The sequence below is a fragment of the Asterias amurensis genome, chromosome 16 (genome assembly GCF_032118995.1).
Source record: "Asterias amurensis chromosome 16, ASM3211899v1".
In the NCBI taxonomy this organism is placed as follows: domain Eukaryota; kingdom Metazoa; phylum Echinodermata; class Asteroidea; order Forcipulatida; family Asteriidae; genus Asterias; species Asterias amurensis.
Genome location: NC_092663.1, coordinates 1,790,566 through 1,811,374, shown reverse-complemented (window position 1 = coordinate 1,811,374; position 20,809 = coordinate 1,790,566). Strand labels below are relative to the sequence as shown.

At 38.4% G+C, this 20,809-nt stretch overlaps 1 protein-coding gene across 2 annotated transcripts in view; it reads right to left on the bottom strand.

Moving 5' to 3' along the window:
* The window catches only part of LOC139949281 (secretin receptor-like), a 163,032-nt gene that overhangs the window by 34,009 nt on the left and 108,214 nt on the right, over positions 1-20,809 (bottom strand). For both annotated transcript variants that reach the window (XM_071947690.1, XM_071947689.1), the window contains exon 4: positions 5,214-5,319. In XM_071947690.1, coding sequence (XP_071803791.1) covers positions 5,214-5,319 — 106 coding nt within the window. The remainder of the gene's footprint in view (positions 1-5,213; positions 5,320-20,809) is intronic.

Below are 20,809 nucleotides of genomic sequence, written 5' to 3'. Positions count from 1 at the left end.
AACGGTTAAGAATCGAATGCAAGTGGCAGTGAAGTCGATACCATAGCTGGTTTCAAAAAACGCAAACATGTCTTCGGCTGTCCTTGTAAATACTCCTAGGAAAAGGTTACTGGTAAATGTACACATTCATGTGTGTCTTCTAGAATTGCTCATACTGGAGAAGTCAAGGCAGTTTCACAATACAACAATTCTGTTAGTTTCTCTACTGGTCCAGTCAGACAATATATTAACTTAGCCATTACTCTTCATAGCAACTTTGATTAATTTCCATTTATCTCGACCCTAAAGCTGAGGCTGATGGGGGAATAGTCAGGTTTCGAATGAGACGGGGGAAATGAGAACTGTCATTGTGCATGTTATGACTATGACAAGATGGTGACACGACATGAGCAAATTAGCATCACTTTGTGACCATAAACTGTGAGGCATCCCAACTTTCTACGTTATGGCACGGGGGCGGGGTGAGTTCTACCCCCATGGTTAGGGCAATCCACCCACACCCACCAAGGTTTAGGATCGCAGAAACACAGCGGATCAAGTATCGGATCCGATATGCTCAGTGTATTGTTCCGGCCGGATGGGGCACTGATTTATGTTACACCCGGGCGGATCAATCCGGAGCCCCGGGCTCGTTTCTCTTGTACGACCTTTTAATTCTAGATAATGAAATTAAGACAATGTGCAGAGGTAGGTCTCTTCCCTTGTGGGTTTATCTGGCCCCGGGTTAAGGGTAGTGGCCAGCTATAGGTGTGACCTATAGCAATGAAGCAATTACGGCCCTGCGATCTATAAGCAACAATCAATAGGGAATATAGGAACATAGTATATTGGTGGGAATTATAATAGGAGTGCTGGAAACTGTATACCTTAGTGTGGAATCAAACGAATGAACGATGAGCTTGTTTATATAATGATGATTATATTATGCATGTTGAGCAATTATCAATCAACCATATGCAATACCTAAACCTAAACAAGTTTGTTAATTATATATTTCATAATTTATGTAATATTGTATTTTAACACCGTAAGTCTTTTGGGTATTATGTTTGTTCACCTGTAAGAATGACCGTTGTTGTAAATTGAGTGCTTTGTTAAGTAGGCTTACGACCTCGACCCAATTTCGAAGAGCTGCTTAGCTGCTTAAGCAGCTATTGCTGAGAAATTATCTGCTTACCAAAAGTAAGCAGAATACCAGCCACAATTGGTGCATATGGAATGATCCTTAAGCTGGAAACCTTATTCTGGTAAGCATGATTTTATTGGGCTTAGCTCTCATTTGTGCTTAAGCAGTTTAAAGAAATTGGACATTCTGCTTACCGCCGAGTTCTGCGCTTGTGATCACCATTGTTCGAATGCATGGCAGGCGTCGAATTTCTGTGGTACAGTCAAAGGCCTGTAGTGAAGTACACCCACGGGCTAGAAAAAAATTCCATGCTTACCATTAAAACGCTTGACGTAAGCGCGCAATTCCCTGTTTTCGAAAGTGTCGCTTAAATGCGCTTAAGGTAAGCAAAGCCTTGGTCGTCTCCATTGAATTTCATTCCTTGCGTCATTTCATTAACAGCGAAGAGTTGACGTTTGCTATTTTAATAAGTAAGCTCGATTTTCTACTGATTTGCCATATGTACTTCTACCAATTAAACAAACATCAAAGGCTACCTTTTGATCATGGTTATTGTAATTATGTTAGAATACATCCGCTAAGCAAAGTTAATTCTCGATCTATCCACAAAGACACGTTTCAGTGTCTTTGGTTGATATTACGCAAAACGGAGATACCAAAAATGACGCCATTGTGACTGATTGCCACCCTTAGGATTTACATAGAGTCAATGTAATAACATGCATGGTTTGTTTGTATTCCCTTGTGATATCCATGTTTATTCGAAGGAGGTCACAGGTATTGTTCACCACCTGCGCCCTACCACCCTTTACGTCATACCAAGAAACAATATTTACCTGTAACCCAATTAGCTCGACGTTACCCTGAAATGATCTGAAGGGCAAATTACCTAAAGATAGAATTATCTCCGTGTAGTATATAACATGCAACGGAGTTTATCGTACAGCGAAATTGATTGCGTTTCCAAAGCGAGTTTACAGAGGAAGGATGACTGACTATAGTTTTTAGAGAAATCCCCCTCCGGGGTTGGTTGAAAGGATTGCTAGGTAAAACACAAGGAACGTGGTTTTGGCAATCCACCACAAGCACAGTGCACAACGTTGAAATAATTATTTCATCATTTGTTATTTTGAAAGGATAAATAAATAACCAACTTCTAGTTTTCAACTACAACAGATAATCCCAACCAACCTAAATGGTGATGCTGTTGAGCTGGGAACAATGAAAGTTGTTTTAACAGGTATTTTATCTTGTTACAATTGTGGCAAACAAAACAAGAAATTGCAAATAATTATTTGAGAGTTTTAAAATGATTCTTCATAAAAAGAATGTTTGAACCAGTTATATTTCTAGCTCCCTCAAAATTTCTCTCCTACTCTTTCCAAAACCCTACCTAAAGGCATGGAGCCTATACATGACGCCTGAAATGCTTCCATGGAAATGCAATCAACAATGTTAGGATGGCGTTTATATGTTGACTACGTGAAATAGGTTTTCAGTCCCTACTTGATTAAGTGCGTTTTCCCTGGAATAGTTCTATGGGGTGTTCCTCCTACATCTAAAACTGAATTTTGTTTGTCTTCTGTACCATGGGGTTATTGGCTATATTAACTGAGTTCGATTTCCTTGGTCATATAACCAGAATAGAATGTGAAATGAGTTGTAAGGTATTACAGAATAAAAATAAATCATTAATTTATAAAAACAGAAGGGTAAAGGGAATAATGCTAAAAAAATATGAGCCCTATGGAGTTTCTATAACAACCTGTTTTAAGACGAGCACTCAATGTTTACAGAATTGACGTTAGGAGCTTGGGGTTTTTCTTTGACACTCGGCTCATCGATATTGGGTAATTGATTTATGACCTAATGGGACTCCAGTGTTTGCGTCAAATATTTACAATCTGAAATGCGGTAGATTAGGTGTGAGAATAAACTCAGTTTTATTGGCCACTGGTGGATTCAAGGAAAATTTGTGTTATAGTTTGGAGCGATTGCCGCAAGCGGCCATTTTAATTGTTTTACCTCCATTCGTTATAAAACCAGAACGTTTTACTAGTATTGCATACACTACAGGCAATCTTACATGGTTGATTGTAGCAAGTTTATCGTCTAATAACCAGCTTAATTTAATACTAATATTAATACAGCACATGTAACGCGCATTTTCCTTTAAACCATTCAAATTATGCACCGGTCTAGTGTTACACCTGTACTAATGCAATTGCATTGGCACCCAGTTAAGTTTCGAACAGTTTACAAAATTCTTCTGTTAACTTTCAAGGCTCAAACATGTCAATCTCCTGCTTATTTATCTGAACTTGTTCATAATTATTCCCCTACTCGGACTTTACGATCATCTCAACAGTCATTGCTTTCTGCTACTAGAGCTTCTTCCATTTTTTATGGCCACAGATCTTTTTCTTACGCCGCACCGTTTCTTTGGAATAGTCTCCCTGTGCATATTCGCAACACTTTACAATGTTTTAAGTCCTTGTTAAAACTCATTTGTTTAAAGCTACTTTTTGTAATTTGCCTATTTGTATCTTGTATCTTTCTCTAATTGTTTATTTTATTGTTTCTTTAATGCGCTTAGAGGCTTTTGCATTAGGCGCTTTACAAATGTCTTATTATTATTGTTATTATTATTAATTGCCAAAACTGGGAAAGCAAGCGTGAACAAGTGTGTTTCAGTTTTTGCTGGAAGGGGCTAATGATGTGCATTTTGTCTGAGGTCTTGAGGAAGAGAATTCCAGAGTCTTGGTGTTGGAAAGGCTCGATGACTATTTAAAGCTTGACAATAACTTCTTAAGTTACTATGGTAACACTCTAATCGATAACTAAACAAAAAAATAGTATGTAGCAAAATTATCTGTTATTTCTGTCTACTCCATCCAGAATTGGGGCTTAACAGTATCACGAAGTACACGTTTACTACAACAAGTGAGGCGGAGACGAAGTACACGTTAACTACAAAATGTGAGGATGAGAAAAGTAATAAGCTGGGTGATCGTCAAACAACTTCATGTGACACAGCATTGAATTCTCATTCATTTCGGGAGAATGATAGTGTGTATATAGCAGGAGTTGATAAGTGGAACAAGCCATGATTAAACCGTCAATACTCAGACGTAATGTGTCATGTCATACCGGTTTCAATTTCAAATGTCTAGACTCAAAGCAAAGCTTATTTTAACCACAGCATGGTAACACAAACAAGTGACCCAAAATAACCCCCATAGTACAAATTTGCCTTAAACATACATTTACAAGAAAATACACGAAAATAAAACTGATTATATGGGCGCAAACGTCTTCGACTTGGCAAACAATTGACGTGGCGATTGGAATTGTTTCAAGTCCTGAAAAACATCACCCTGTTCACAACGAAAAGGAAACGTTACTCGACGACAGTGGGTTTTATTACTAGAGATATAGGGACGATTTGTTTATAACACATATTCAAGCATGCAGCGTACCCAAACGAGATGGGGGAATGACATCAAACAATGTCTGCAAAATGGTTTTACTTGACATTTTGGTACATCATTTTTCTTCACATTAAATTATACAATGTGGCAACTCATACTTAATATCTTTCGAGAGAAGATTGGAAAATGGACTGGAGTATCATTCAGTGATATGAAAAAAACATGTTGACGCTTTCATTGTGAATGAGTTAGATGGGACCACGTGGTCCCTCATACAACATAATTATTGCAACAGGACCACTAATAGCTTTCGGGTTGATGAACCGCCGTGTTCAGTTTTCCGAATGACCGGGTAGGGTATAAGGAAGTTGCATATAACGTTTTGTACCATTAAAGCCTGTAACAAATTCGGTTCATAGCGTTGGTGGTACTTTCGACGGCGACTTTTAACAGTGTAATAGACATCCATCAAGGTGCAGCCATCTTGAATTTCTCTCATTGATATCAACATTACCAAACCGAGGCTGGAAGAACAAAATAGTCTGGTTCCTAACTGCAAGATGATTATTAGCATGCATTGTTGTTATCCGATACCAGTAACATGACCAAGATGGAGGCAGCATGCTAGAGGTCAATGAGAGAGAAGGTTTACTTACCGTCATCCGGTAGACTGTTCTGCATTTCTGCGGCCAGACACTCTTCTAATGAAGCGGCGTACACATTGTACTGATAGAGCGCATCTTCACCGTTCATTTCGCAGACCTGTTCAAAAATAAAAACATCGATATAAGCGACTTATATTAATGCATGAAACCTAAGTCACTGATACAGAATGTTGCCAGTCAAAACTGTCTCTATCATTTTTTACAGGCACTGAGAGGGTCTCCCTATATGGCGATTTGTCATCCACAAGACAATGACAATAAAACTTATTTGTTGAGGAGCACTGAAAAACCACAATATCTAAGAAAAGCTTCAGGCATGAAGCATCTTTTTAGGCATCTATAAGAAAGCACACAGTTATAAGAGATGTTAAATTTGCACCGGGGATAAAGAATATTAATTTTGTTTTTTACCCATACACCGATGCGTGTTAGCATTGTATACTCAGTACTTTCCCGAGTCACGTGAACAAATATCACAGGCATGTTACTCGGAAGCACACAGTGTTCTTTTTTCCGTTATTCTCTAGTGCAACTTCGATGACAAAGTACGCCCAAATTTCCACAGGTTTTGTTATTACATGCAGATTTTTGGATGACACAAAGTGAGGATACGTGTCTTTATTACTTACCCAAAGTTTCCCCTGCCTTTAATAAATATTGCAATACGAATTATGCCAAGTTTATGAGTATTGCTTTTATGATGAATCACTTAACTTACAATGACTCGTATAAACCGGCTGGACTACAAGCCGAAGGGCAGACAGTGTAATGGTGTAACTTTCCCCAAATACACAGCCTACCTCATTAATCGATCAGACAAGAAACCCATTAACCTTTCAGGGAACGTCGCACCATCGTTCATGGCGAATGTTACTAATTTCCGCCACTCTGACAAGATAATGGACCAAAACATACAAGTCCTTTCACAGTCCACCCGTTTAATCTCAACAGATCTGGGTTCAATTTCATGAAGCTGCTTAGGCAGAAAATACTAATCAAAAATGTTACGCTTAGGAACAAACTAATAACAGTAAACTTGCGGGTATAACCATTGTGTAATCTCTTTTGTGGGAGGTTGGCTCCGAAAAGACTTGGTGTGGTCTCGACGTTTCGAACAGTATACTCTGCTAGTCTTTTATTTTATGCTTAGCACAATGATCAGGATACCAGTAACAAATTGTACATGCATATTGGTAGTTTGGTTGGTAACCCTGTTCTGGTATGCTGCACTTAGCTACTTTTTGTGCTTAAGCAGGTCTATGAAATTGGGCCCTGGATCCAAAATCATAGAACGCTTAAGCAGTGATTAACATTGCTTAAGAATTTTAAGCTTAGCATAATGAACAGGAGACCATGCAGTCACAAACTGTACATTGTGACACGGTATGTTGGTTGGTACAACCTTTCTGATAAGCATAGTTATGTTACGCTTAGCTACTTTTTGTGCTGTTCACTTCCCGGTGATTTGTCATCAAACAGACCATATGCCACAAATCATTTTTTGAGTATCACGCCAGAAACGCCTGAATTACGATCTTCCACACCAGCCTCCTTTTCCCTCATCCATAAATTATTGTTTCCCACTTGGAAACGCCAAGCCAGGCTGTATTGGGGCTAATAGATTGCTGATAAATGAACTGAATTCACCTAATTGAATTGAGAACTGCAATTCGGCGCCCGTTTCCCGCTCAGATCAGCATAAATGCTGCCACAACGGAGGGCAATACCTGTTTAAAATTTCACACCTAGGATTCGGCGATCCTCGTTGCAATCTGACTAATCTTTGCACCACGGGACCGACGAGTTTTACTTTCCCTCTCTCACCGCATCCCTGAGCCTGATCAACAAATTATTCAGTTAAACTGGCCTTTTTACACTGGGAGGCCATATGGGACTTCCACTGGTTGACTATAACCAAATCCCCTGAGGGGAGCCTATTGATTGGCTACGGTGAAATTCCCCCAACAAGAATATGTTATGTCTCCTTTGGCACTCCATACCACTGCGGGGAATCATTGCGTACGCGCAGAAGCAATTTTGTGGTATTAGTTTTTTTCTTCTACCATGCTAGAGGTGACCCATAAGTCAACAGCATTTAGTCACGGAAACAAGTGAACCAAATCAAATACTATGTTTGTTTATCTTTAAGGGAATAAATTGGATTCATTAAGAGGCGATACATTTCAAACAGAACGCTCTGCTCGTTTTCATGAAACTGCTGGATTCAAAACTGGAGAGAGGGTTTAAGTGGTTGAGTTTTGATCTATGAAGCTTCCCATTACAATTTTTGCAAAGAGTGATAAAATTAATCTTTTTTATAACCACCAAATTATTTTGAATTCGAGTCTATAGGCCATTTTCGAAACCACGACTTCGGCTCCAGTTTCGGCTTAGGCTAGTAGGTTGACCACGCGGTTGTTTTGACATTGCGCGTGCTTTGCATATGTACTCGGGGCTTCAGACGAGAGGGAGCCTGAAGCCGAATCAAAAGCCGAAGCCGTGGTTTCGAAAAGGGCTTATGATAACTTAAATGATGATGCAACATCTTTCAACAAAAAGTGAAGAACATAATGCATTGCAATGGCGGACTTCACTAAGTATAATGTGACGCAAGAACCACTACATCCTTACCCCATGTCAACATATTGTGACAAACACATGTACTTCGTTGTTGTTAACAAGCACACTGTCCTCCATTTATATACACAATAACCAACAGAAAATGCAGCATACACAGGAGCAAGCTTTTGACAATTCAAGGTAACGGGCCTTAATTAGACAGTACATGCGGCACACCGGCGCCATCTTGTCGCTAATGTCGTATAGGCTTCGACCTTGTGCTCTTGTATACAATCACTAACTGCCCTGGTTTATCATGCTAACGGTACACACGACACACTTTCCAATCATGTAGGTTGGTTATAAAACGTGGGAACTTAAAAGGCCGTTCGTGAATTGATGGCTTCGTCAGTGGCTATGCCTGGAAAGCCAATGGTCATACCCATATCAGTATAGCCAAAGTCGCTGCCCAAAGACCTTTTGCATTGGCCGCCATTTTTAATGTCAAGTAATCATGGAAACACGCACGCATGTAGGCCTAGGCGCTGCGTACCACTCTCTGCCAATGATAGTTCCTCATTGATTGTGTGACGTCATACAAGGGATCTAGCGTCCGAAAAATGCGTATTACAGGGGGCCACTGTGAAAGAAAAACGCTTGTCACTTATACAGTTTGTTTGTATGCTCACTTTGGTTTATAAGAATGAGATATTTTGTTTTTACTAGAAACCAAAATTTCAAATTGTTCCAAATCCACGCTACCAAATTGTGACTTCGAGATGAGTTTAGTCACCAAGAACTCTTGAGGGAAATGATACATGAGAAGGTAACCTGATGAAAGATGTTGGCAGAAATGTAATAACAAGTCGACTATCTGTGACCATGTTTCTATATCTTAAACTTTCTTTTTACAGCCGATCAAACAACTGCATGTTTATAAATCTACCATGTAATATCAAGATTAATTTTCATGTATTTATAAGCAGCGGCAATATTTGTTGAATTAGAGTAATTGATGTCAAACAAGTCTTTAGCATTACTAATTCAGTGACTGATGTTATTCATGAGTTGCACTTGATATCTGTCTATACAACGTTTTTATAATCCTTTATGCGTCACAGTGAGTTATGGGACTCATCGGTTACCAGACATAGAATTAAAGACTCTCGACAGTTTTGGTAATTGTCAAAAACCAGTCTTCTCACTTGGTGTATCTCAGCTTATTATGCAGAAAATCTCAAACCTGTGAAAATTTGAGCTCAATTGGTCGCTGAAGTTGCGAGATAATAGTGAAAGAAAAAAAACAATTGTCACACGAGTTTTTTGTGCTTTCAGTTGCTTGATTTCGAGACCTCAAATTCTTAATCTGGGGTCCCGAAATCAAATTCGTGTAAAATTACCTTTTTCTCTCGAAAACTACGTTACTTGAGGGAGCCGTCCCCCCCCCCTTTTTTTATATACACTATAAACAGCTTTACATTGCTTGTTACCAAGTGAGGTTTTATGCTAACAATTATTTTGAGTAATTACGTAGTGTCTACTGCCTTAAACAGGTCGATCTGAGACGGAAGGGGAACTCAGAGAGAAGATGAATGTCGCACCGTGCTTTGTTTCTGATCAATACTCTCTACATTTTGGGTTAATTGTTAAACTTCTAGCAATGAAATGCACTTTATTAATTGCTGTGACGGTGTAGTGATAAGTGTTTCTAGATCGTTGAGGAAAGTCTCTTCCATAGGAATCAATCACAAACCTTATTCATGAGGGGTGAAACTTCGGCACAGTTTCGATCATGTGTTCGGGTTTTTTTTTTTTTTTTTTTTTTTGCAGAACCCCGATTGAGCAACGTTCCATTAAAGGCACAAAGACACCTTTTGTCAATGTGAAAAAACCACCAATCTTACTTGGTGTATCCTATAACATAATATGATTACAATAACAAATCTGTAATTATTTTGACTTATCGGTCATCCAAGAGAACGACAGAAAAAACTCTGTAAAGAAGGCTTCAGGTATGAAGTCTTAAATTATTTAAGTGAGAAAGTACCTCTTTCTCAAAAACTACATTACCTCAGAGAGAACCGTTTGTCAAAACGTTTTTATTTTATCAACAGCTCTCCATTGCTCATAACCAGTTTTTATGGTAGCAATTATTTTGAGCAGTTACCAAAAGTGTCCAGTGCCTTTAAATGAGCGAGCGGGTAACATTACGTGCTGGGGTACCAATGCCAGGGTAGGAAAAATCGATTTTATAAAAATCGAATCGCCACCATCGATACTCATTAAAACGGCCTCCAAGGATATTAAAAAGATGGAAATTGATGGAGTTTGGGCGTCTATAGGAAAAGGTGTTGTCTATCATTTCGGGTTCAAACGCCCATAATAGTGTTTTGACATTGGGAATAGTTATATGATTTTCTGCTCCGGAAGATTTCATAGATTGCATTTTGAAATGCTCACCTTTGTTTGTAATCATCTTTCTATGCAAGTTCGCCCCAAGAAAGGCTACAAGCCACTCTTTCAAAGGGGCTATAAGAATAAATATTATTAAATGAAAGAAATAACTCGGAGAAGCTGAATAAATGAGTTGATATTCCTCTTAAAATAATCTAGATTGTAGGATGGAAGGAAACAAGATATATGTTGATACATGTTAAAGAAAACACAACAAAGCTTAGAAAAAAAACTAAGGATATGAGTTGCAGCTTATCAATGAATTTTCCACATATTCTTTAAAAAAAAAAATGATTTAGTTGTGGCAAATGAATGACAAATGAATGAGAAGTATTACTTATGGTTTCCAATTGTAGATATATTCTAAGAACGTTGTTGTAATTCAACATTTTTTTTTTTGCTTTAAATAATGTTTTTAACGACTGTCAGTTATGTCGCAATTTAGAGGCATGTTACGGAGAAAAACTTATCAATAATCCATTTTTTTCTTTTTTAAGACTGGAGGCATTTCAAAATATTAAGTTAAAGTCATATCTATTTCAATCGACCGATTGCAAGCCTAAAACGTCTAAATCTAACAAGCGGAATTCTACATCTACAACTTGGCCTAGATGAATTCTCCATTTCTTTAATCCTTTAAAAGGTTTGGCATAGATATGACTTTATGGAGATTAGCTTTTTACATAACGGTTATTTGATAACCGGGAACGGATGCAGTAAACATGTCTTAAACCTTTTATAAGTCAAGATGTGCTGAAATTGATGTCTTTGACTTGGAAACCTATTTACGTGTAAAATAAAACACCTAACATTTATGCTTCTCCTGATAAAGCATTTTGACCAACCTCTGAGTCTGTTTAGCGATCGAGATTGTAAGATTAAGTGTTTGTTTCATTGAACATGACAATTTACTTCCCTCAAACCATTGAGAAATGTAGGCACCAGATAGACTGAAGGCTAACTATATTTCACACGTTACAGGGTTATGAAGGAGGTAAAGAGTCGCTTGTGTCATTCAGGATATTAACCCTTTTATTACTTGCTTCCCTACACCTAGGAGTGAAAATTTTCACGTTTGGTCTGTTCTTTTTAATACTCGAATTTCACGGCAATAATATATTGTTTAAGCACAGGTTGCAGGCACCATTGCTACTAGATACATATTTGCTTCTCTACAAATAGGAGAATAATTTCGGCTTTTGATCGGCCCGCAGCAATAGATTTGATATATTAAGCTGGATTACCTTTAATATTATGAATTTAAGTTACAGCACCTCAGCAAGTAATATTTTCAGAGCTTTATCATATCATTATCTTCAAGCGGTGTAAGTTTAATGTAAATCTGTGGACATTGTATTTTGTGTTACAAAAAGTACCCAAATCCTTTAACATTTTTGATTAATTTGATATAAATTATTATTTACGTCCACACTTACTGTCGAAACAACTGACCCACTTTCTTTGACTTCACACTATGGTTATCCAGCAAACACTGATGATGTGGTGAATCGACTACCATTTTACTTAATATTTCACTGCATATACATTATTTACTCAGTTAGAAAATAAGTGAATGTTGACGGTGAAACCTCTTCACCTTTAAATCACAATGTCGTTCCCAGAGGAGTTGAAAATGTCCCCTGTACCTTGTCCATTGAATAAATTTAGTGTTTCTAGCGAGGGTTGAAAAGTGCAGATGACATTGCTACGCTCAAACATTATTAGACAAGTCCTTCTGCCGTAAAATTCATGATTGAATTATACTCAGTTAAATGTGCTCCATAACCTTCTCACAGACATACAAATATGTTTCTGATGGCTGGTTGAAATTGCAAGATCTATAAACTCATCTACTGAGAATACAAGCCGAGCGAAAGACAAAACAAATTTAAGTTCCTGACCGGTTACTTCATGATAAATCGCGGGACTTAAAGACAGTGGACTTTATTGGTAATTGTCAAAGACCAGTCTTCTCAACATATGCATACAATATCAAACCTAAGAAGATTTGAGCTCAATCGGTTGTAGAAGTTGGGAGATAATAATGAAAGAAAAAAAACACCCTTGTGACACGAAGTTGTGTGCTTTCTGATGCTTGATTTCGATACCTCAAATTCTAAATCTGAGGTCTCGAAATCAAATTCGTGGAAAATTACTTCTTTCTCAAAAACTACATCAATTCAGAGGGAGCCGTTTCTCAAGAAAGGTTTTGAGATGACAATTATTTTGAGTAATTACCAATAGTGTCCACTGCCTTTAAAGGGCTTCATTGGGTACTTTTTGTAACACAAAACACACTGTCCACAGATTTGCATTTAGCTTTGAAGATAGTGATGATAGAAAGTTTCCCCTAAAATATTACTTGCCGATATTACTTTTGAAAAAAAGACGTACGACAATGTCACAAAATAATTGTAGTGTGTAAAGCGTATTTACCATCACTGGTATGTAAAAAACCAGTACTTGTTACGCACTAGCATTTAAATACCAATACTGGTAAACACGTTGTCATGCTAAAATAGTGGTCTCACGGAGACGTTAAGTATTTTTGCGGCGCACTGTTTTACTCAACTCTTTAAAACATTTTAGCACCTCAGCAAGCAATATTTGAAGGGAAGCTTTCTAACACCATTATCTTCAAACCGTGTAAGTTAATTGTAAATCTTTTGACATTGTGTTTTTTGTCCTACAAAAAGTACCCAAACCCTTTAAGCGCGCGGGAAAAACTCGTACAGCGTGAATAACTGCTTTGACGTTTCCCGCCAAAATGAGGACGTACGATTGAGCAGACGATAATTTGTAGAGATCCATTGGTACGTATCGGGAACGTGGTCGCAGGTGTCAGGGCGAGTTGTCGCATATGAGTTATCCCTGTAGACGATTCGCTATAACGGCAAACTTTCTAATAGAACACTCTAAGCACACGGTAAACTAATTTCAAGAGAAAGGCCAGTCTAAAATATTACTATGGATGCGGTGCCATTAAACATAAAATTCTTTCGGCAGAAGATTTTTCACTGAAGGAGATTTCTGTATGTGTAGTACCAATGTAATCAATATGGTGATCTAGTTTCAGGGCCTTCACATCATTTGGGAATTCATTCTGTATTTCTTCATCTTTTGATAAAATTATCAGATCAACTTGTGAACCAAATAAGGGAATCCAGGTCATGTTTCATCAACTAAGTAACTCGCAGACAGTGAACAAGGTAACGTTTTCAATAACAGAAGACAGATTCGTTTGACCGAGATTTCAAAAACGCATTAGCGCTTGTAATGTACATAACATACCAATGTTAACTAGGTTTTTGAGATTGAAGAGTTTCGTTGGACCGTTAGTAGATAAAAAAAATCAGCAAAGAGACAACAAGAAGAGTTACTGAGCGGTACTAATAGGTACTATCGAAGGTACTACGAAACACTAAGAGTAACTATAAGCGCGGAGAGGTAAGAGGCACTTTAAGATAGGATAAGTTACTAAGATGTACTAAATATAAAATAGGAGGTACTAAGAAACATGGTGGTGTGAATGATAACAACATAACTCTATTCTTAAAAAAGAAGGTTGATCATTTCTTTCTGTCTTCAAGGGACGACCAGAGCTGTTTTCACCTGCAAACTAGGACCCCGTCGTACCTGTAAATCTTTGCCCAACTTTATTTTTTTAAAGACTTATGATGAAGCCTTCGAGAAAGACTGTGGTATGGGTCGAAACGTCAGGCTTTTGTCTTTTCCTTTTTTACTTATGATTTTACGGTAATCAGTTAGCTTCGAATCATAATTATTAGCGACTTTGATGTGAGAAAACTAATTCATCTTACACTTTAAAACAAATTACTATAACATGACTGCAACAAATCTTGCTGTGTTATCTCAAACATAAGGTTAACATAACAAGAGTCAGTTCAAACAATGCATCATTGGACTCTATAGCCGTGCTGATGGACAATTGAGGTACAGTGGCCATGGTAAAAAACACAGCAAAATTCATGAGAAGCAATAAACGCTATACAGCAAATAAAGTGAGATTCCCAGTGGCATCTCTACTTGAGGAAGTTCAGCTTAAAATGGGTCAGTGTATTATTCAATACTATAGATTGTCTAGTCTGATAGATGTGAAGGTATTTGGATTAAACTGATAAATGAGATTTTAATGAAGCTAGATCCATTCTGATATGTATCTCTGTATAGGAATCCTGTATTAACATTGAGTATCATAAACCCTGTAGGCTTCTACTGGTAGAGAAAAAAGCAACGAGGATTGGCATACATCTGTATCAACAATGTATTATTAAACATTACTGAGATTCATTATGCGTTAGTAAACTATGTTGCCTTAAAGCAATCGCACAACATCGGTAAACAGTATTGGCCCAAGGCCATCACTTCGTGTATCAAAACTTATATATAAAATTACAAACCTGTGAAAATTAAGGCTCAATCGGTCATCGGAGTCGGGAGAATGTAACGGGAAAACCCACCCTTGTTTCCGCACGTTTCGCCGCGTCATGACATGTGTTTAAAACAAATTCGTCATTCTTGATATCGAGAACTGATAATTGTTTTAATGTTTTCTCAAAAAGTAAAGCATTTCATGGAATAACATTTCAAGGGAAGTCATTCACCGTTATTGGTACTACGGGGTTGCTGCGCACTTAAAGGTGTTATACAGGATATGTTTTCATCGAGAAAAAAAACTAGAAACAAGGAAATTTAAAGTTCAGCAGATAGAACGAGGGAACAGCCAGCTTAAAGTTATTGCCTAGTGAGAAGATATTCCAGTTAAAGGTGTGAGAAAGTGGTAAAGCTGCCACTGGGATTAAAGATAAATGAGAAAAAGATACCTTAATAAGAACATAATCTTATCATAATTAATTCCACTCGATTAAAGTACATGGGCTGTCAATGAAGCTAGCATAATAAGACTCCGATTCATTTCAATCTGATGCTAATAATTCCACATTCTAAAAAAATATCCGTTCTTAACAGCATTCGTTCCCAAACCAACAAAACCCGTGCAGTATGCAATAAAAACATACTGCTAAAAATAGAAGTCAAACTTAATAAAATTTACACATCTTTGACTTGTGATTTTTACATTAAAATTAGTGTTTTTTAAAAGGTTACAGTAAAAAGATGAGGCAGAGCAGTTAATGTTTTTCGCACTATAGAATTGAGCCTTGGTTATTATCACATTATCGACAGTAAGTAATTTTGTAATGCGAAAAAAAACTGTGGGTCGATGTATTTGAATAAGAAATGTAATTGTGTTATAAAGTATCGTGTTCTATGGCTCCACTTCGTGGCTATCTTTCCATCTACAGCAAGTTAAAACCCGTTCATTGACATCTATTATAGAGAGAGTATTAAATATAGGGGTAACTAGTTGCTTGAATTCAGTGATAGTCCAAAAATGCCAAGCGCAGTGAAATTGAGATGTTTGGCCTTTCCAAGACTATATGGGGACTAACGCCCCGCACAAACATTAAAAGCAACCCCCCTCCTCTATCTGTGAAACCACGCTACTCCTTTGTGCCCAGGGAAAAGACTTCGTGCCGATTTTTATCCTTGCATTTTTCTCTCCTTAGAGAGGCAAATGCCTCTGATGATGAAGAAGAGAAGGAGACAAGGAACCTCAACCGATCGATATAGGATTCCCCGCATCGTCATTTTCCTCCCTGTAGATACAGTATCTTTCAATCGCCGCGGAGAGCTAGCGTTTAGATATAATTTCCAGGGTAAATGTAGCTTGGTTTAAAGGCATGGACACTATTGGTAATTTCTAAAAATAATTGTTAGCATAACAATTTACTTAATAACGAGTGATGGAGAGCTGTTGATTGTATAAAACATTGTGAGAAACAGCTCCCTGTGAAGAAATGTAGTTTTGAAGAAAAAAAGTAGATTCTCACTCAAAAAGTAAAATACTTGAAGCCCTTATTGTGAGTCTGAAAGCTTACAAAGTTGTACAAGGGTGTTTTTTCTTTCATAATTCTTTTGCAAAATCGATGACCAAATTGGGCCCAAATTCTCACAGGCTTGTTATTTTATGCATATGATGATGGGGATACGCCAAGTGAGAAAACCAGTCTTTGACAATACCTTAGGTGTCCAGTGCCTTTAATAGAACGTTGCTCGACCGGTTTGTGAAAACCGAACACATGATCGAAACTGTGCTGAAGTTCAACCTCATGAATATGGTTGATGATTGATTGCATGGATGAGACTTATCCCACAATTTCACAGGTTTGTTATTGTACGCATGTTGAGATACACCAAGTGATAATACTGGTTTCTGAAAATGACTAAACGTGTCCGTCCATCGCTTTAGTTGCGTGTGGTACCTAGACTTCACTATCATGTGATTAGGTTTTATAGTGACTAGCGGGATGCCGCGCTTCGCGCGGCACCCCGCTAGGCTATAAAAATCCTTTACACAAATATTTCGAAATGTGGGTGAGGGTGTTATACGCCTCTCTCAATATTTATGCATGGCGTCATAATTCTAACCCAAAATGAAGCTATTTCGCACGTCCACCACTACTTGCAGTGGCTGTACCCACCTCGTTTTGGGTTAGACAACGTACCTTATGCATCTAGAAACTATAAGGCTCCCCCGTGATCCTTATAGGGGTCTAATATGTTGGGCCTCCCTAACGTTACACGTTTTTCAAATCAGTTTTTTGATAGGTGAAACTGACCGTTAGCCAGCATAAACTAAAGTTTCTTTTGTACTACACTACCAAAACTTTCTCCACACACTCAATATACATTCATAATGCTTGCATATCCTTTTTAAAAAACATCGTCAAAAATGACATGTTTACGTCCCACGATACATAGCGTTGCTACAGCAGTATAAGTAAAGCGAGTTTTTGGAACATGCTGTGTGCCACAAATCTAATTTAACTACTGTTTTTTTTTTCGGGGGGGGGGGGCGGGAGTGGTAAGAGCGTAGGCCTCTTTTTAGTTTATTCTCATCTGAATTGGTCTTGTAAACTTTCTGGTCAATAGGCTGCATGTATAACGGGAGCACTTAACGTGAACGTCAAAAAAGTGTTTTGCAGGCAGAGATGCCAAGTCCAGAGGCTAGCTATGTGTGAGATTTTTCAAAGCTCAACCCCCATCCCCCCGGAAAAAAAATTGCCAGTTTAAGAAGGCCTTTTTAAATCGCCGCCCAACTTTTTTTTTTTTTTATTTTTTTTTTTTTATTATTTTTTTTTTATAAACAAATAAAACAATGTGAAATTTAATGGTGGACAAAAAGTGTTTCAAAAGGCATCAAAAGCCTCCTCAGAATAATTAAAACTCACTTGAGGTACACAGGAGATGTTGATGGTTAATGTGGAGGTTCGATTGTGTCAGATTATATCCTTCCAAACTTGAAAAAAAATAGACTAAAAATGATGTCCAAAATCAATCGCTCACTTCTTCTGCCTGTTGTGTCTTCGCTAGTGGAGCGCATTTCAACGAATTTGCTAAAAGAATCGGAACAAACTTGTGCGCAATAAGCGTTTTGCGCTCTGCCGAATTTGAGCTGAACCTACTGGATGAGCAAAAGCGTGCGCAATCTGCAAATTTGCGCTCTGTTTGTACAAATTTTGTACAAAAAATGTCGTTAATTTTTTTCCCGATCTCGCCCCAATAATGGTTGATGTGCGTGTGAGCGTGAGACAGAGCCCAAATGCGTGAGTCTCACGCCTAATGCGTGAGACTTGGCAGGTCTGGTTTTGTTTTATTGTCACTTGGGCTTATTGCATCTCGCGAAATTTGAACGACAAACGACACAATTTCTGACCGCGTTCATGTTCACGCTGCTCTAGGAACAAACCTCCATACATCCCATATCTCTGGAACCCTATATCGTACAAACTAAATAAAAACGATACACTCGTCGTTTTGCTTAACAACTTTGACCAAATGCAAAGCAAAGTTCTTTTTTTTTACAGCTTCAAAACAGCCTTTGACGTGTGTGTATAAGTTTCACCATAGAGTAAGGAATGGTTTCACAATTCTACCGCCATGGTTAAACTCTGAAACTGCAACATTATACCTCCATGAACAGACCGTATTCTAAAACGGTATTCATGTACCCATTTGAGTTTACTGGCAAAAGGTCCAAGGTCGCAACCCACTGTCAACCTAAAGTGGTCCCACGGCGACCTTCTTCACCAAGCAACAGGTGGCCTGTCTCAAACCAGACAACACACCACTCACAATACACTGACCAGAATGGCTCTTTGTGTAAGGCCCCCCCCCCACCCCCAAAATGTTATTAATTGTAAAGTTCCCTTAGACACCTTCCAACCTATAGCCGGCCCTACCCAATGTTTCCAAATTATTAAGCTTCCGTTTGATCCCATCCTTGTTCATCATGATAATTCTCATGCCGTTTGGAAGTGAATGTTTTTTTATAAATATTCTCCATTTAATCTTTTCAACAAATGAGTCACCCGCAGAAGGATTTCTAGGAAGTCTGATAACAACGTCGACCAGTGGTTGACACATGGTCACCTGCGAAACATCAATCTACGGTACTTAATCCATTCAATGCAAATTCGGTCAAATTCGTGAGATTGGTTTCGGATTTGTCCTGGCACCCAGCCTCTTCGACCCTTTCGACCCTGCGCGGCAATGAATGGACCAATCCGGAGAACCATGCTTAGTACAACACGAAAGTAACCTGACCAAAAAGGGCGGATCGAACGGCGGGTGGGCGTTCAAGGGGCAATGAATGAACCAATCCGGAGCACCATCTGCGAAACACTGTCCAATGAGTCGCCTGTCAGAAAGATTTCTAGGAAGTCTGGTAACAACATCGACCAGTGGTTGACGCACGGTCGCCGCCCAAACTTCCTCCAATCACATGGCTTGTAAGTGCGAGTTTGGATCCGGGTTTTGCAGACTTGCAACCCGACGTCTGAAACCACACAAACGTATTGAATTCCACACAAACAACCGTGTTGGATTCCACAAGGATGCCATACCACTGGACCTTCTAATTTTCAATCCAAGATGGCGCAGGTTACGCTTTTAATAGTATAGATATGAGTTTCGTAGTTGGACTCACTGCTAATCGAAAGAAAACAGTGATTTTGGCGGGAATCCTGTTGTTATTTCCTGTCGACCTAATTATAACCAGTCCCAAGAAAAAGTGCAAATGCAGTGGTCATCAGTTACATCTGCCCGACCGCCTAAATCTGACAAGCAAACTATGGTGACCTTTTAGGGACACATTAGGGTATGATTTGAGGTCTGTGGTTTGAAGCGCTTTGAGTTCTCGGTGGAGGGACGGGATTGTGTGGGGTTGGGTGAAGGCACTCACAGAACTAGGTCAGTAAATGACCTTTCCTTGACCCAAACAAGAACATGTAGAATTATCCATTTTGTTAACTCCAATAAATAATAACCTTCGAAACTTTAACCCGTTATCGTCATCAAAAACGTTGACTTAGGCTAAAAACGAATACTTGTTTTCATATTACGAATGAGTGCATACTAACTTGTTTGTTCTATAAATTACAAAATTATCAAAAAACACTTAAAAGCAACAGTTTATTTATTCGGTTTTAGTTTTTTCTCTGCATTTCATAGCGATTTTTTTTTTTCAAATTAGAAAGCTGCAAAAATTCTTTAATATCCAAAATACTAATCTCTGGGAAGGAAAGTAACACCAACCATACGGTGATTATTGCGACAGAATTATCGTTAAACTTGATGACCGCAATAATTGTATTCATCAATGCGTTTAATGCGTCCAACCCTTAGGCGTTACTCATGCAAATACGGTTAGTTTAATACCACTCAAACCAACTCGAGCATTAAACCGTCATTGACCGTCACTTGGATACACTTGCCAGCAACAGCCCTTGATATTGCAAAATACATATTTATTATGTTTGCAATGGTGTGGTAAGTAAGTAAGTATGGAATGTAAGTGGCCATTATAGGCACTTGGCTGTTGGTTATGGAAACGTTAAGTGATATATCCAGTGGGTATTAAGAATAGAATAAACCCAAGGTCTATGGGGTAAACCATTCCGGAGTTGTTTTATAAGTGAATGATTGAGTTGAAGTAGGTGGTCAGACATGCATCAATGTTAAAGGAAAAATGTAATGGAAAGCGGTGGATGAAACATAGCAGCGAATGTTTTGTGAATTCAGCACAAGTCGAATGATGGGATATATTCGTTGCAAATTTGATGACGTTTAAATTCGTATCGCTTTAGCAATTCGCAGGAAGTATGAACCGGGCTTTAGATCGCAAGTGGTCGATTGGATACCTTTTGAACGCTAGGTGGTAGCAGACCTACCAGGTAAATCCATTGTTCGTAGCAATGTGCGCATGCTCAGAACTACGTACATAGAAATTTACCTAGTTAGTCTGCTGCCACCTAGCGTTCGAAAGTCTCCCATTTCAGCAGATGAGAACATTGTTTTGCTTTTCTCTTCTGCTTTGCGGATACTGTTGAAAGATAGCATACCATAAGCTATTCCAATGCTTTAGTATTACATAAACGCGGTTCAAAAATAGACAACATTTAACGCGATAGGAGTTAACCCTAACCCAACAA